The sequence below is a fragment of the Pygocentrus nattereri genome, chromosome 25, assembly GCF_015220715.1.
Source record: "Pygocentrus nattereri isolate fPygNat1 chromosome 25, fPygNat1.pri, whole genome shotgun sequence".
In the NCBI taxonomy this organism is placed as follows: Eukaryota; Metazoa; Chordata; class Actinopteri; order Characiformes; family Serrasalmidae; genus Pygocentrus; species Pygocentrus nattereri.
In genome coordinates this window covers 4,678,546-4,696,730 of record NC_051235.1, presented here as the reverse complement: position 1 = coordinate 4,696,730, position 18,185 = coordinate 4,678,546, and the positions used below count along the sequence as shown (strand labels likewise).

The window sequence follows — 18,185 nt, the reverse complement described above, 5'->3', positions numbered from 1 at the left end:
GTCTGACTGTAATAATTGTGGAGTGATTTTAATCCAGTATGAATCTGCAGTGTGTAGTTTTACAGTCTGACTGTAATAATTGTGGAGTGATTTTAATCCAGTATGAATCTGCAGCGTGTGTAGTTTTACAGTCTGACTGTAATAATTGTGGAGAGATTTTAATCCAGTATGAATCTGCAGTGTGTAGTTTTACAGTCTGACTGTAATAATTGTGGAGTGATTTTAATCCAGTATGAATCTGCAGCGTGTGTAGTTTTACAGTCTGACTGTAATAATTGTGGAGTGATTTTAATCCAGTATGAATCTGCAGTGTGTGTAGTTTTACAGTCTGACTGTAATAATTGTGGAGTGATTTTAATCCAGTATGAATCTGCAGTGTGTGTAGTTTTACAGTCTGACTGTAATAATTGTGGAGTGATTTTAATCCAGTATGAATCTGCAGTGTGTAGTTTTACAGTCTGACGGTAATAATTGTGGAGTGATTTTAATCCAGTATGAATCTGCAGTGTGTAGTTTTACAGTCTGACTGTAATAATTGTGGAGTGATTTTAATCCAGTATGAATCTGCAGTGTGTAGTTTTACAGTCTGACTGTAATAATTGTGGAGTGATTTTAATCCAGTATGAATCTGCAGCGTGTGTAGTTTTACAGTCTGACTGTAATAATTGTGGAGAGATTTTAATCCAGTATGAATCTGCAGTGTGTAGTTTTACAGTCTGACTGTAATAATTGTGGAGTGATTTTAATCCAGTATGAATCTGCAGCGTGTGTAGTTTTACAGTCTGACTGTAATAATTGTGGAGTGATTTTAATCCAGTATGAATCTGCAGTGTGTGTAGTTTTACAGTCTGACTGTAATAATTGTGGAGTGATTTTAATCCAGTATGAATCTGCATTGTGTGTAGTTTTACAGTCTGACTGTAATAATTGTGGAGTGATTTTAATCCAGTATGAATCTGCAGTGTGTGTAGTTTTACAGTCTGACTGTAATAATTGTGGAGTGATTTTAATCCAGTATGAATCTGCAGTGTGTGTAGTTTTACAGTCTGACTGTAATAATTGTGGAGTGATTTTAATCCAGTATGAATCTGCAGTGTGTGTAGTTTTACAGTCTGACTGTAATAATTGTGGAGTGATTTTAATCCAGTATGAATCTGCAGTGTGTGTAGTTTTACAGTCTGACTGTAATAATTGTGGAGTGATTTTAATCCAGTATGAATCTGCAGTGTGTGTAGTTTTACAGTCTGACTGTAATAATTGTGGAGTGATTTTAATCCAGTATGAATCTGCAGTGTGTGTAGTTTTACAGTCTGACTGTAATAATTGTGGAGTGATTTTAATCCAGTATGAATCTGCAGTGTGTGTAGTTTTACAGTCTGACTGTAATAATTGTGGAGTGATTTTAATCCAGTATGAAACTGCAGTGTGTGTAGTTTTACAGTCTGACTGTAATAATTGTGGAGTGATTTTAATCCAGTATGAATCTGCAGTGTCTGTAGTTTTACAGTCTGACGGTAATAATTGTGGAGTGATTTTAATCCAGTATGAATCTGCAGTGTCTGTAGTTTAACAGTCTGACGGTAATAATTGTGGAGTGATTTTAATCCAGTATGAATCTGCAGTGTCTGTAGTTTTACAGTCTGACGGTAATAATTGTGGAGTGATTTTAATCCAGTATGAATCTGCAGTGTGTAGTTTTACAGTCTGACTGTAATAATTGTGGAGTGATTTTAATCCAGTATGAATCTGCAGCGTGTGTAGTTTTACAGTCTGACTGTAATAATTGTGGAGAGATTTTAATCCAGTATGAATCTGCAGTGTGTAGTTTTACAGTCTGACTGTAATAATTGTGGAGTGATTTTAATCCAGTATGAATCTGCAGTGTGTAGTTTTACAGTCTGACTGTAATAATTGTGGAGTGATTTTAATCCAGTATGAATCTGCAGTGTGTGTAGTTTTACAGTCTGACTGTAATAATTGTGGAGTGATTTTAATCCAGTATGAATCTGCATTGTGTGTAGTTTTACAGTCTGACTGTAATAATTGTGGAGTGATTTTAATCCAGTATGAATCTGCAGTGTGTAGTTTTACAGTCTGACGGTAATAATTGTGGAGAGATTTTAATCCAGTATGAATCTGCAGTGTGTGTAGTTTTACAGTCTGACTGTAATAATTGTGGAGTGATTTTAATCCAGTATGAATCTGCAGTGTGTAGTTTTACAGTCTGACGGTAATAATTGTGGAGTGATTTTAATCCAGTATGAAACTGCAGCGTCTGTAGTTTTACAGTCTGACTGTAATAATTGTGGAGTGATTTTAATCCAGTATGAATCTGCAGTGTGTGTAGTTTTACAGTCTGACGGTAATAATTGTGGAGAGATTTTAATCCAGTATGAATCTGCAGTGTGTAGTTTTACAGTCTGACTGTAATAATTGTGGAGTGATTTTAATCCAGTATGAATCTGCAGTGTGTAGTTTTACAGTCTGACGGTAATAATTGTGGAGTGATTTTAATCCAGTATGAATCTGCAGCGTGTGTAGTTTTACAGTCTGACTGTAATAATTGGGGAGAGATTTTAATCCAGTATGAATCTGCAGTGTGTAGTTTTACAGTCTGACTGTAATAATTGGGGAGAGATTTTAATCCAGTATGAATCTGCAGCGTGTGTAGTTTTACAGTCTGACTGTAATAATTGGGGAGAGATTTTAATCCAGTATGAATCTGCAGTGTGTGTAGTTTTACAGTCTGACTGTAATAATTGTGGAGTGATTTTAATCCAGTATGAATCTGCAGCGTGTGTAGTTTTACAGTCTGACTGTAATAATTGTGGAGTGATTTTAATCCAGTATGAATCTGCAGTGTGTAGTTTTACAGTCTGACGGTAATAATTGTGGAGAGATTTTAATCCAGTATGAATCTGCAGTGTGTGTAGTTTTACAGTCTGACGGTAATAATTGTGGAGAGATTTTAATCCAGTATGAATCTGCAGTGTGTGTAGTTTTACAGTCTGACTGTAATAATTGTGGAGTGATTTTAATCCAGTATGAATCTGCAGTGTGTGTAGTTTTACAGTCTGACTGTAATAATTGTGGAGTGATTTTAATCCAGTATGAATCTGCAGTGTGTAGTTTTACAGTCTGACGGTAATAATTGTGGAGTGATTTTAATCCAGTATGAATCTGCAGTGTGTGTAGTTTTACAGTCTGATGGTAATAATTGTGGAGAGATTTTAATCCAGTATGAATCTGCAGTGTGTAGTTTTACAGTCTGACGGTAATAATTGTGGAGTGATTTTAATCCAGTATGAATCTGCAGTGTGTAGTTTTACAGTCTGACTGTAATAATTGTGGAGTGATTTTAATCCAGTATGAATCTGCAGCGTGTGTAGTTTTACAGTCTGACTGTAATAATTGTGGAGAGATTTTAATCCAGTATGAATCTGCAGTGTGTAGTTTTACAGTCTGACTGTAATAATTGTGGAGTGATTTTAATCCAGTATGAATCTGCAGTGTGTAGTTTTACAGTCTGACTGTAATAATTGTGGAGTGATTTTAATCCAGTATGAATCTGCAGCGTGTGTAGTTTTACAGTCTGACGGTAATAATTGTGGAGTGATTTTAATCCAGTATGAATCTGCAGTGTGTAGTTTTACAGTCTGACGGTAATAATTGTGGAGTGATTTTAATCCAGTATGAATCTGCAGTGTGTAGTTTTACAGTCTGACGGTAATAATTGTGGAGTGATTTTAATCCAGTATGAATCTGCAGTGTGTAGTTTTACAGTCTGACTGTAATAATTGTGGAGTGATTTTAATCCAGTATGAATCTGCAGCGTGTGTAGTTTTACAGTCTGACTGTAATAATTGTGGAGTGATTTTAATCCAGTATGAATCTGCAGTGTGTAGTTTTACAGTCTGACTGTAATAATTGTGGAGTGATTTTAATCCAGTATGAATCTGCAGCGTGTGTAGTTTTACAGTCTGACTGTAATAATTGTGGAGTGATTTTAATCCAGTATGAATCTGCAGCGTGTGTAGTTTTACAGTCTGACTGTAATAATTGTGGAGTGATTTTAATCCAGTATGAATCTGCAGCGTGTGTAGTTTTACAGTCTGACTGTAATAATTGTGGAGTGATTTTAATCCAGTATGAATCTGCAGCGTGTGTAGTTTTACAGTCTGACTGTAATAATTGTGGAGTGATTTTAATCCAGTATGAATCTGCAGCGTGTGTAGTTTTACAGTCTGACTGTAATAATTGTGGAGTGATTTTAATCCAGTATGAATCTGCAGCGTGTGTAGTTTTACAGTCTGACTGTAATAATTGTGGAGTGATTTTAATCCAGTATGAATCTGCAGCGTGTGTAGTTTTACAGTCTGACTGTAATAATTGTGGAGTGATTTTAATCCAGTATGAATCTGCAGCGTGTGTAGTTTTACAGTCTGACTGTAATAATTGTGGAGTGATTTTAATCCAGTATGAATCTGCAGCGTGTGTAGTTTTACAGTCTGACTGTAATAATTGTGGAGTGATTTTAATCCAGTATGAATCTGCAGCGTGTGTAGTTTTACAGTCTGACTGTAATAATTGTGGAGTGATTTTAATCCAGTATGAATCTGCAGCGTGTGTAGTTTTACAGTCTGACTGTAATAATTGTGGAGTGATTTTAATCCAGTATGAATCTGCAGCGTGTGTAGTTTTACAGTCTGACTGTAATAATTGTGGAGTGATTTTAATCCAGTATGAATCTGCAGCGTGTGTAGTTTTACAGTCTGACTGTAATAATTGTGGAGTGATTTTAATCCAGTATGAATCTGCAGCGTGTGTAGTTTTACAGTCTGACTGTAATAATTGTGGAGTGATTTTAATCCAGTATGAATCTGCAGCGTGTGTAGTTTTACAGTCTGACTGTAATAATTGTGGAGTGATTTTAATCCAGTATGAAACTGCAGCGTGTGTAGTTTTACAGTCTGACTGTAATAATTGTGGAGTGATTTTAATCCAGTATGAATCTGCAGCGTGTGTAGTTTTACAGTCTGACTGTAATAATTGTGGAGTGATTTTAATCCAGTATGAATCTGCAGTGTGTGTAGTTTTACAGTCTGACTGTAATAATTGTGGAGTGATTTTAATCCAGTATGAATCTGCAGCGTGTGTAGTTTTACAGTCTGACTGTAATAATTGTGGAGTGATTTTAATCCAGTATGAATCTGCAGCGTGTGTAGTTTTACAGTCTGACTGTAATAATTGTGGAGTGATTTTAATCCAGTATGAATCTGCAGCGTGTGTAGTTTTACAGTCTGACTGTAATAATTGTGGAGTGATTTTAATCCAGTATGAATCTGCAGCGTGTGTAGTTTTACAGTCTGACTGTAATAATTGTGGAGTGATTTTAATCCAGTATGAATCTGCAGCGTGTGTAGTTTTACAGTCTGACTGTAATAATTGTGGAGTGATTTTAATCCAGTATGAATCTGCAGCGTGTGTAGTTTTACAGTCTGACTGTAATAATTGTGGAGTGATTTTAATCCAGTATGAATCTGCAGCGTGTGTAGTTTTACAGTCTGACTGTAATAATTGTGGAGTGATTTTAATCCAGTATGAATCTGCAGCGTGTGTAGTTTTACAGTCTGACTGTAATAATTGTGGAGTGATTTTAATCCAGTATGAATCTGCAGCGTGTGTAGTTTTACAGTCTGACTGTAATAATTGTGGAGTGATTTTAATCCAGTATGAATCTGCAGCGTGTGTAGTTTTACAGTCTGACTGTAATAATTGTGGAGTGATTTTAATCCAGTATGAATCTGCAGCGTGTGTAGTTTTACAGTCTGACTGTAATAATTGTGGAGTGATTTTAATCCAGTATGAATCTGCAGCGTGTGTAGTTTTACAGTCTGACTGTAATAATTGTGGAGTGATTTTAATCCAGTATGAATCTGCAGCGTGTGTAGTTTTACAGTCTGACTGTAATAATTGTGGAGTGATTTTAATCCAGTATGAATCTGCAGCGTGTGTAGTTTTACAGTCTGACTGTAATAATTGTGGAGTGATTTTAATCCAGTATGAATCTGCAGTGTGTGTAGTTTTACAGTCTGACTGTAATAATTGTGGAGTGATTTTAATCCAGTATGAATCTGCAGTGTGTGTAGTTTTACAGTCTGACTGTAATAATTGTGGAGTGATTTTAATCCAGTATGAATCTGCAGTGTGTGTAGTTTTACAGTCTGACTGTAATAATTGTGGAGTGATTTTAATCCAGTATGAATCTGCAGTGTGTGTAGTTTTACAGTCTGACTGTAATAATTGTGGAGTGATTTTAATCCAGTATGAATCTGCAGTGTGTGTAGTTTTACAGTCTGACTGTAATAATTGTGGAGTGATTTTAATCCAGTATGAATCTGCAGTGTGTGTAGTTTTACAGTCTGACTGTAATAATTGTGGAGTGATTTTAATCCAGTATGAATCTGCAGTGTGTGTAGTTTTACAGTCTGACTGTAATAATTGTGGAGTGATTTTAATCCAGTATGAATCTGCAGTGTGTGTAGTTTTACAGTCTGACTGTAATAATTGTGGAGTGATTTTAATCCAGTATGAATCTGCAGTGTGTGTAGTTTTACAGTCTGACTGTAATAATTGTGGAGTGATTTTAATCCAGTATGAATCTGCAGTGTGTGTAGTTTTACAGTCTGACTGTAATAATTGTGGAGTGATTTTAATCCAGTATGAATCTGCAGTGTGTGTAGTTTTACAGTCTGACTGTAATAATTGTGGAGTGATTTTAATCCAGTATGAATCTGCAGTGTGTGTAGTTTTACAGTCTGACTGTAATAATTGTGGAGTGATTTTAATCCAGTATGAATCTGCAGTGTGTGTAGTTTTACAGTCTGACTGTAATAATTGTGGAGTGATTTTAATCCAGTATGAATCTGCAGTGTGTGTAGTTTTACAGTCTGACGGTAATAATTGTGGAGTGATTTTAATCCAGTATGAATCTGCAGTGTGTGTAGTTTTACAGTCTGACGGTAATAATTGTGGAGTGATTTTAATCCAGTATGAATCTGCAGTGTGTGTAGTTTTACAGTCTGACGGTAATAATTGTGGAGTGATTTTAATCCAGTATGAATCTGCAGTGTGTGTAGTTTTACAGTCTGACGGTAATAATTGTGGAGTGATTTTAATCCAGTATGAATCTGCAGTGTCTGTAGTTTTACAGTCTGACGGTAATAATTGTGGAGTGATTTTAATCCAGTATGAATCTGCAGTGTGTAGTTTTACAGTCTGACGGTAATAATTGTGGAGTGATTTTAATCCAGTATGAATCTGCAGTGTGTAGTTTTACAGTCTGACGGTAATAATTGTGGAGTGATTTTAATCCAGTATGAATCTGCAGTGTGTAGTTTTACAGTCTGACGGTAATAATTGTGGAGTGATTTTAATCCAGTATGAATCTGCAGCGTGTGTAGTTTTACAGTCTGACTGTAATAATTGTGGAGAGATTTTAATCCAGTGTGAATCTGCAGTGTGTAGTTTTACAGTCTGACTGTAATAATTGTGGAGTGATTTTAATCCAGTGTGAATCTGCAGTGTGTGTAGTTTTACAGTCTGACTGTAATAATTGTGGAGTGATTTTAATCCAGTGTGAATCTGCAGTGTGTGTAGTTTTACAGTCTGACTGTAATAATTGTGGAGTGATTTTAATCCAGTATGAATCTGCAGTGTGTGTAGTTTTACAGTCTGACTGTAATAATTGTGGAGTGATTTTAATCCAGTGTGAATCTGCAGTGTGTGTAGTTTTACAGTCTGACTGTAATAATTGTGGAGTGATTTTAATCCAGTGTGAATCTGCAGTGTGTGTAGTTTTACAGTCTGACTGTAATAATTGTGGAGTGATTTTAATCCAGTATGAATCTGCAGTGTGTGTAGTTTTACAGTCTGACTGTAATAATTGTGGAGTGATTTTAATCCAGTATGAATCTGCAGTGTGTGTAGTTTTACAGTCTGACTGTAATAATTGTGGAGTGATTTTAATCCAGTATGAATCTGCAGTGTGTGTAGTTTTACAGTCTGACTGTAATAATTGTGGAGTGATTTTAATCCAGTATGAATCTGCAGTGTGTGTAGTTTTACAGTCTGACTGTAATAATTGTGGAGTGATTTTAATCCAGTATGAATCTGCAGTGTGTGTAGTTTTACAGTCTGACTGTAATAATTGTGGAGTGATTTTAATCCAGTATGAATCTGCAGTGTGTGTAGTTTTACAGTCTGACTGTAATAATTGTGGAGTGATTTTAATCCAGTATGAATCTGCAGTGTGTGTAGTTTTACAGTCTGACTGTAATAATTGTGGAGTGATTTTAATCCAGTATGAATCTGCAGTGTGTGTAGTTTTACAGTCTGACTGTAATAATTGTGGAGTGATTTTAATCCAGTATGAATCTGCAGTGTGTGTAGTTTTACAGTCTGACTGTAATAATTGTGGAGTGATTTTAATCCAGTATGAATCTGCAGTGTGTGTAGTTTTACAGTCTGACTGTAATAATTGTGGAGTGATTTTAATCCAGTATGAATCTGCAGTGTGTGTAGTTTTACAGTCTGACTGTAATAATTGTGGAGTGATTTTAATCCAGTATGAATCTGCAGTGTGTGTAGTTTTACAGTCTGACGGTAATAATTGTGGAGTGATTTTAATCCAGTATGAATCTGCAGTGTCTGTAGTTTTACAGTCTGACGGTAATAATTGTGGAGTGATTTTAATCCAGTATGAATCTGCAGTGTGTAGTTTTACAGTCTGACGGTAATAATTGTGGAGTGATTTTAATCCAGTATGAATCTGCAGTGTGTAGTTTTACAGTCTGACGGTAATAATTGTGGAGTGATTTTAATCCAGTATGAATCTGCAGCGTGTGTAGTTTTACAGTCTGACTGTAATAATTGTGGAGAGATTTTAATCCAGTGTGAATCTGCAGTGTGTAGTTTTACAGTCTGACTGTAATAATTGTGGAGTGATTTTAATCCAGTGTGAATCTGCAGTGTGTGTAGTTTTACAGTCTGACTGTAATAATTGTGGAGTGATTTTAATCCAGTGTGAATCTGCAGTGTGTGTAGTTTTACAGTCTGACTGTAATAATTGTGGAGTGATTTTAATCCAGTGTGAATCTGCAGTGTGTGTAGTTTTACAGTCTGACTGTAATAATTGTGGAGTGATTTTAATCCAGTATGAATCTGCAGTGTGTGTAGTTTTACAGTCTGACTGTAATAATTGTGGAGTGATTTTAATCCAGTATGAATCTGCAGTGTGTGTAGTTTTACAGTCTGACGGTAATAATTGTGGAGTGATTTTAATCCAGTATGAATCTGCAGTGTCTGTAGTTTTACAGTCTGACGGTAATAATTGTGGAGTGATTTTAATCCAGTATGAATCTGCAGTGTGTAGTTTTACAGTCTGACGGTAATAATTGTGGAGTGATTTTAATCCAGTATGAATCTGCAGTGTGTAGTTTTACAGTCTGACGGTAATAATTGTGGAGTGATTTTAATCCAGTATGAATCTGCAGTGTGTAGTTTTACAGTCTGACGGTAATAATTGTGGAGTGATTTTAATCCAGTATGAATCTGCAGCGTGTGTAGTTTTACAGTCTGACTGTAATAATTGTGGAGAGATTTTAATCCAGTATGAATCTGCAGTGTGTAGTTTTACAGTCTGACTGTAATAATTGTGGAGTGATTTTAATCCAGTGTGAATCTGCAGTGTGTGTAGTTTTACAGTCTGACTGTAATAATTGTGGAGTGATTTTAATCCAGTGTGAATCTGCAGTGTGTGTAGTTTTACAGTCTGACTGTAATAATTGTGGAGTGATTTTAATCCAGTGTGAATCTGCAGTGTGTGTAGTTTTACAGTCTGACTGTAATAATTGTGGAGTGATTTTAATCCAGTGTGAATCTGCAGTGTGTGTAGTTTTACAGTCTGACGGTAATAATTGTGGAGTGATTTTAATCCAGTATGAATCTGCAGTGTGTGTAGTTTTACAGTCTGACGGTAATAATTGTGGAGTGATTTTAATCCAGTATGAATCTGCAGTGTGTAGTTTTACAGTCTGACGGTAATAATTCTGGAGTGATTTTAATCCAGTATGAATGTGCAGCGTGTGTAGTTTTACAGTCTGACTGTAATAATTGTGGAGAGATTTTAATCCAGTATGAATCTGCAGTGTGTAGTTTTACAGTCTGACTGTAATAATTGTGGAGAGATTTTAATCCAGTATGAATCTGCAGTGTGTAGTTTTACAGTCTGACTGTAATAATTGTGGAGTGATTTTAATCCAGTATGAATCTGCAGTGTGTAGTTTTACAGTCTGACTGTAATAATTGTGGAGAGATTTTAATCCAGTGTGAATCTGCAGTGTGTAGTTTTACAGTCTGACTGTAATAATTGTGGAGTGATTTTAATCCAGTGTGAATCTGCAGTGTGTGTAGTTTTACAGTCTGACTGTAATAATTGTGGAGTGATTTTAATCCAGTGTGAATCTGCAGTGTGTGTAGTTTTACAGTCTGACTGTAATAATTGTGGAGTGATTTTAATCCAGTATGAATCTGCAGTGTGTAGTTTTACAGTCTGACGGTAATAATTGTGGAGTGATTTTAATCCAGTATGAATCTGCAGTGTGTGTAGTTTTACAGTCTGACGGTAATAATTGTGGAGTGATTTTAATCCAGTATGAATCTGCAGTGTGTGTAGTTTTACAGTCTGACGGTAATAATTGTGGAGTGATTTTAATCCAGTATGAATCTGCAGTGTGTGTAGTTTTACAGTCTGACGGTAATAATTGTGGAGTGATTTTAATCCAGTATGAATCTGCAGTGTGTGTAGTTTTACAGTCTGACGGTAATAATTGTGGAGTGATTTTAATCCAGTATGAATCTGCAGTGTGTAGTTTTACAGTCTGACGGTAATAATTGTGGAGTGATTTTAATCCAGTATGAATCTGCAGTGTGTAGTTTTACAGTCTGACTGTAATAATTGTGGAGTGATTTTAATCCAGTATGAATCTGCAGCGTGTGTAGTTTTACAGTCTGACTGTAATAATTGTGGAGAGATTTTAATCCAGTGTGAATCTGCAGTGTGTAGTTTTACAGTCTGACTGTAATAATTGTGGAGTGATTTTAATCCAGTGTGAATCTGCAGTGTGTGTAGTTTTACAGTCTGACTGTAATAATTGTGGAGTGATTTTAATCCAGTGTGAATCTGCAGTGTGTGTAGTTTTACAGTCTGACTGTAATAATTGTGGAGTGATTTTAATCCAGTGTGAATCTGCAGTGTGTGTAGTTTTACAGTCTGACTGTAATAATTGTGGAGTGATTTTAATCCAGTGTGAATCTGCAGTGTGTGTAGTTTTACAGTCTGACTGTAATAATTGTGGAGTGATTTTAATCCAGTGTGAATCTGCAGTGTGTGTAGTTTTACAGTCTGACTGTAATAATTGTGGAGTGATTTTAATCCAGTGTGAATCTGCAGTGTGTGTAGTTTTACAGTCTGACTGTAATAATTGTGGAGTGATTTTAATCCAGTATGAATCTGCAGTGTGTGTAGTTTTACAGTCTGACTGTAATAATTGTGGAGTGATTTTAATCCAGTATGAATCTGCAGTGTGTGTAGTTTTACAGTCTGACTGTAATAATTGTGGAGTGATTTTAATCCAGTATGAATCTGCAGTGTGTGTAGTTTTACAGTCTGACTGTAATAATTGTGGAGTGATTTTAATCCAGTATGAATCTGCAGTGTGTGTAGTTTTACAGTCTGACTGTAATAATTGTGGAGTGATTTTAATCCAGTATGAATCTGCAGTGTGTGTAGTTTTACAGTCTGACTGTAATAATTGTGGAGTGATTTTAATCCAGTATGAATCTGCAGTGTGTGTAGTTTTACAGTCTGACTGTAATAATTGTGGAGTGATTTTAATCCAGTATGAATCTGCAGTGTGTGTAGTTTTACAGTCTGACTGTAATAATTGTGGAGTGATTTTAATCCAGTATGAATCTGCAGTGTGTGTAGTTTTACAGTCTGACTGTAATAATTGTGGAGTGATTTTAATCCAGTATGAATCTGCAGTGTGTGTAGTTTTACAGTCTGACTGTAATAATTGTGGAGTGATTTTAATCCAGTATGAATCTGCAGTGTGTGTAGTTTTACAGTCTGACTGTAATAATTGTGGAGTGATTTTAATCCAGTATGAATCTGCAGTGTGTGTAGTTTTACAGTCTGACGGTAATAATTGTGGAGTGATTTTAATCCAGTATGAATCTGCAGTGTCTGTAGTTTTACAGTCTGACGGTAATAATTGTGGAGTGATTTTAATCCAGTATGAATCTGCAGTGTGTAGTTTTACAGTCTGACGGTAATAATTGTGGAGTGATTTTAATCCAGTATGAATCTGCAGTGTGTAGTTTTACAGTCTGACTGTAATAATTGTGGAGTGATTTTAATCCAGTATGAATCTGCAGCGTGTGTAGTTTTACAGTCTGACTGTAATAATTGTGGAGAGATTTTAATCCAGTGTGAATCTGCAGTGTGTAGTTTTACAGTCTGACTGTAATAATTGTGGAGTGATTTTAATCCAGTGTGAATCTGCAGTGTGTGTAGTTTTACAGTCTGACTGTAATAATTGTGGAGTGATTTTAATCCAGTGTGAATCTGCAGTGTGTGTAGTTTTACAGTCTGACTGTAATAATTGTGGAGTGATTTTAATCCAGTGTGAATCTGCAGTGTGTGTAGTTTTACAGTCTGACTGTAATAATTGTGGAGTGATTTTAATCCAGTATGAATCTGCAGTGTGTGTAGTTTTACAGTCTGACTGTAATAATTGTGGAGTGATTTTAATCCAGTATGAATCTGCAGTGTGTGTAGTTTTACAGTCTGACGGTAATAATTGTGGAGTGATTTTAATCCAGTATGAATCTGCAGTGTGTAGTTTTACAGTCTGACGGTAATAATTGTGGAGTGATTTTAATCCAGTATGAATCTGCAGTGTGTAGTTTTACAGTCTGACGGTAATAATTGTGGAGTGATTTTAATCCAGTATGAATCTGCAGTGTGTAGTTTTACAGTCTGACGGTAATAATTGTGGAGTGATTTTAATCCAGTATGAATCTGCAGTGTGTAGTTTTACAGTCTGACGGTAATAATTGTGGAGTGATTTTAATCCAGTATGAATCTGCAGCGTGTGTAGTTTTACAGTCTGACTGTAATAATTGTGGAGAGATTTTAATCCAGTATGAATCTGCAGTGTGTAGTTTTACAGTCTGACTGTAATAATTGTGGAGTGATTTTAATCCAGTGTGAATCTGCAGTGTGTGTAGTTTTACAGTCTGACTGTAATAATTGTGGAGTGATTTTAATCCAGTGTGAATCTGCAGTGTGTGTAGTTTTACAGTCTGACTGTAATAATTGTGGAGTGATTTTAATCCAGTGTGAATCTGCAGTGTGTGTAGTTTTACAGTCTGACTGTAATAATTGTGGAGTGATTTTAATCCAGTGTGAATCTGCAGTGTGTGTAGTTTTACAGTCTGACGGTAATAATTGTGGAGTGATTTTAATCCAGTATGAATCTGCAGTGTGTAGTTTTACAGTCTGACGGTAATAATTCTGGAGTGATTTTAATCCAGTATGAATCTGCAGTGTGTAGTTTTACAGTCTGACTGTAATAATTGTGGAGTGATTTTAATCCAGTATGAATGTGCAGCGTGTGTAGTTTTACAGTCTGACTGTAATAATTGTGGAGAGATTTTAATCCAGTATGAATCTGCAGTGTGTAGTTTTACAGTCTGACTGTAATAATTGTGGAGTGATTTTAATCCAGTATGAATCTGCAGTGTGTAGTTTTACAGTCTGACTGTAATAATTGTGGAGTGATTTTAATCCAGTATGAATCTGCAGCGTGTGTAGTTTTACAGTCTGACTGTAATAATTGTGGAGAGATTTTAATCCAGTGTGAATCTGCAGTGTGTAGTTTTACAGTCTGACTGTAATAATTGTGGAGTGATTTTAATCCAGTGTGAATCTGCAGTGTGTGTAGTTTTACAGTCTGACTGTAATAATTGTGGAGTGATTTTAATCCAGTGTGAATCTGCAGTGTGTGTAGTTTTACAGTCTGACTGTAATAATTGTGGAGTGATTTTAATCCAGTGTGAATCTGCAGTGTGTGTAGTTTTACAGTCTGACTGTAATAATTGTGGAGTGATTTTAATCCAGTGTGAATCTGCAGTGTGTGTAGTTTTACAGTCTGACTGTAATAATTGTGGAGTGATTTTAATCCAGTATGAATCTGCAGTGTGTGTAGTTTTACAGTCTGACTGTAATAATTGTGGAGTGATTTTAATCCAGTATGAATCTGCAGTGTGTGTAGTTTTACAGTCTGACTGTAATAATTGTGGAGTGATTTTAATCCAGTATGAATCTGCAGTGTGTGTAGTTTTACAGTCTGACTGTAATAATTGTGGAGTGATTTTAATCCAGTATGAATCTGCAGTGTGTGTAGTTTTACAGTCTGACTGTAATAATTGTGGAGTGATTTTAATCCAGTATGAATCTGCAGTGTGTGTAGTTTTACAGTCTGACTGTAATAATTGTGGAGTGATTTTAATCCAGTATGAATCTGCAGTGTGTGTAGTTTTACAGTCTGACTGTAATAATTGTGGAGTGATTTTAATCCAGTATGAATCTGCAGTGTGTGTAGTTTTACAGTCTGACTGTAATAATTGTGGAGTGATTTTAATCCAGTATGAATCTGCAGTGTGTGTAGTTTTACAGTCTGACTGTAATAATTGTGGAGTGATTTTAATCCAGTATGAATCTGCAGTGTGTGTAGTTTTACAGTCTGACTGTAATAATTGTGGAGTGATTTTAATCCAGTATGAATCTGCAGTGTGTGTAGTTTTACAGTCTGACTGTAATAATTGTGGAGTGATTTTAATCCAGTATGAATCTGCAGTGTGTGTAGTTTTACAGTCTGACTGTAATAATTGTGGAGTGATTTTAATCCAGTATGAATCTGCAGTGTCTGTAGTTTTACAGTCTGACGGTAATAATTGTGGAGTGATTTTAATCCAGTATGAATCTGCAGTGTCTGTAGTTTTACAGTCTGACGGTAATAATTGTGGAGTGATTTTAATCCAGTATGAATCTGCAGTGTGTAGTTTTACAGTCTGACGGTAATAATTGTGGAGTGATTTTAATCCAGTATGAATCTGCAGTGTGTAGTTTTACAGTCTGACTGTAATAATTGTGGAGTGATTTTAATCCAGTATGAATCTGCAGCGTGTGTAGTTTTACAGTCTGACTGTAATAATTGTGGAGAGATTTTAATCCAGTGTGAATCTGCAGTGTGTAGTTTTACAGTCTGACTGTAATAATTGTGGAGTGATTTTAATCCAGTGTGAATCTGCAGTGTGTGTAGTTTTACAGTCTGACTGTAATAATTGTGGAGTGATTTTAATCCAGTGTGAATCTGCAGTGTGTGTAGTTTTACAGTCTGACTGTAATAATTGTGGAGTGATTTTAATCCAGTGTGAATCTGCAGTGTGTGTAGTTTTACAGTCTGACTGTAATAATTGTGGAGTGATTTTAATCCAGTATGAATCTGCAGTGTGTGTAGTTTTACAGTCTGACTGTAATAATTGTGGAGTGATTTTAATCCAGTATGAATCTGCAGTGTGTGTAGTTTTACAGTCTGACGGTAATAATTGTGGAGTGATTTTAATCCAGTATGAATCTGCAGTGTCTGTAGTTTTACAGTCTGACGGTAATAATTGTGGAGTGATTTTAATCCAGTATGAATCTGCAGTGTGTAGTTTTACAGTCTGACGGTAATAATTGTGGAGTGATTTTAATCCAGTATGAATCTGCAGTGTGTAGTTTTACAGTCTGACGGTAATAATTGTGGAGTGATTTTAATCCAGTATGAATCTGCAGTGTGTAGTTTTACAGTCTGACTGTAATAATTGTGGAGTGATTTTAATCCAGTATGAATCTGCAGCGTGTGTAGTTTTACAGTCTGACTGTAATAATTGTGGAGAGATTTTAATCCAGTATGAATCTGCAGTGTGTAGTTTTACAGTCTGACTGTAATAATTGTGGAGTGATTTTAATCCAGTGTGAATCTGCAGTGTGTGTAGTTTTACAGTCTGACTGTAATAATTGTGGAGTGATTTTAATCCAGTGTGAATCTGCAGTGTGTGTAGTTTTACAGTCTGACTGTAATAATTGTGGAGTGATTTTAATCCAGTGTGAATCTGCAGTGTGTGTAGTTTTACAGTCTGACTGTAATAATTGTGGAGTGATTTTAATCCAGTGTGAATCTGCAGTGTGTGTAGTTTTACAGTCTGACGGTAATAATTGTGGAGTGATTTTAATCCAGTATGAATCTGCAGTGTGTAGTTTTACAGTCTGACGGTAATAATTCTGGAGTGATTTTAATCCAGTATGAATCTGCAGTGTGTAGTTTTACAGTCTGACTGTAATAATTGTGGAGTGATTTTAATCCAGTATGAATGTGCAGCGTGTGTAGTTTTACAGTCTGACTGTAATAATTGTGGAGAGATTTTAATCCAGTATGAATCTGCAGTGTGTAGTTTTACAGTCTGACTGTAATAATTGTGGAGTGATTTTAATCCAGTATGAATCTGCAGCGTGTGTAGTTTTACAGTCTGACTGTAATAATTGTGGAGTGATTTTAATCCAGTGTGAATCTGCAGTGTGTGTAGTTTTACAGTCTGACTGTAATAATTGTGGAGTGATTTTAATCCAGTGTGAATCTGCAGTGTGTAGTTTTACAGTCTGACTGTAATAATTGTGGAGTGATTTTAATCCAGTGTGAATCTGCAGTGTGTAGTTTTACAGTCTGACTGTAATAATTGTGGAGTGATTTTAATCCAGTATGAATCTGCAGCGTGTAGTTTTACAGTCTGACTGTAATAATTGTGGAGTGATTTTAATCCAGTATGAATCTGCAGTGTGTAGTTTTACAGTCTGATGGTAATAATTGTGGAGAGATTTTAATCCAGTATGAATCTGCAGTGTGTGTAGTTTTACAGTCTGACTGTAATAATTGGAGTGATTTTAATCCAGTATGAATCTGCAGTGTGTAGTTTTACAGTCTGACTAATAATTGTGGAGTGATTTTAATCCAGTATGAATCTGCAGCGTGTGGAGTTTATAGTGTCTGACAATAATAATTGTCAATGCATTTTAATCTCTGATAAAAATGAAAAACTAATTCAGCTCCCTTAGTGTGTTCCTCCAACTATCCTCACTAGGCTGATAAAAAAAAACTCTTTAAATATTGAATTAGCATAAAGTACATAAAATTGGAGTTGAACCATTTCTGTGTATTGTACATGCCAATGAAGTTTTACTGCTCTTTTTATGGTCTTGACTGTTTTTCCAAACTAAAAGCACTTAAACGGCACAAGTGCACGAAGCTAATGATATGCAGATACAGCGAAACTACTAAACCTAGTTTTAATCATATGTGCATGATATCACTGCTGAGAATGCCAAGTAATAACACTTAAAGCCAAATATACTGCTTTCAGAAGGGTCTTCAGTGACTGACCCGTGACGATCGGGCTACATGGGCCAGTGTGGGCGTGAAGGCCCAGCGCGTGTCTGAGCGTCCAGGAACCCGGAGCTCCACGTGCAGATTGAGCTTTGACTCAGGAGGCCTCTTCACCAGATACTCTGACAGAGCCTGCAGGACTATCATAGTAGACTGAGAGAGAGAGAGAGAGAGAGAGAGAGAGAGAGAGAGAGAGAGAGAGAGAGAGAGAGAGAGAGAGAAATCAAAAAAGAATTTAGTAAGAGATTCACATGAAGCCTTCCAGGACCATTTCCAAGTCGGACTTCACTTTGAAATCATTAAAAAAAAAAATTCTATAAAAATGTTTATTTTAGCACCTTTAACAGTTCTGCACTGTGACTAGAGATCTAGAGCACCAATACCACAGATACTGATACCTGATCCCTGAGTATCGGCCGATACCGAGTACTGATACCAATACTAACTCCATCTAACCTCAACCCTAACTAGTTTAGAAGTCCCGATATTTATACAGTTCCACATTTTAAAGGTTTCATTTTGATAAAAGCTGTGATCTTTGTCATTAATAAAACATATCAAGCTGTATTGGCACAA

General features: G+C 35.9%; 1 protein-coding gene across 1 annotated transcript in view; it reads right to left on the bottom strand.

Annotated features, from left to right (window-relative positions):
- LOC108443475 (complement C3-like) overlaps positions 1 to 18,185 on the bottom strand; it is a 77,498-nt gene that overhangs the window by 15,514 nt on the left and 43,799 nt on the right. The window contains exon 33 of the mRNA XM_037534738.1: positions 17,607 to 17,762. Coding sequence (XP_037390635.1) covers positions 17,607 to 17,762 — 156 coding nt within the window. The remainder of the gene's footprint in view (positions 1 to 17,606; positions 17,763 to 18,185) is intronic.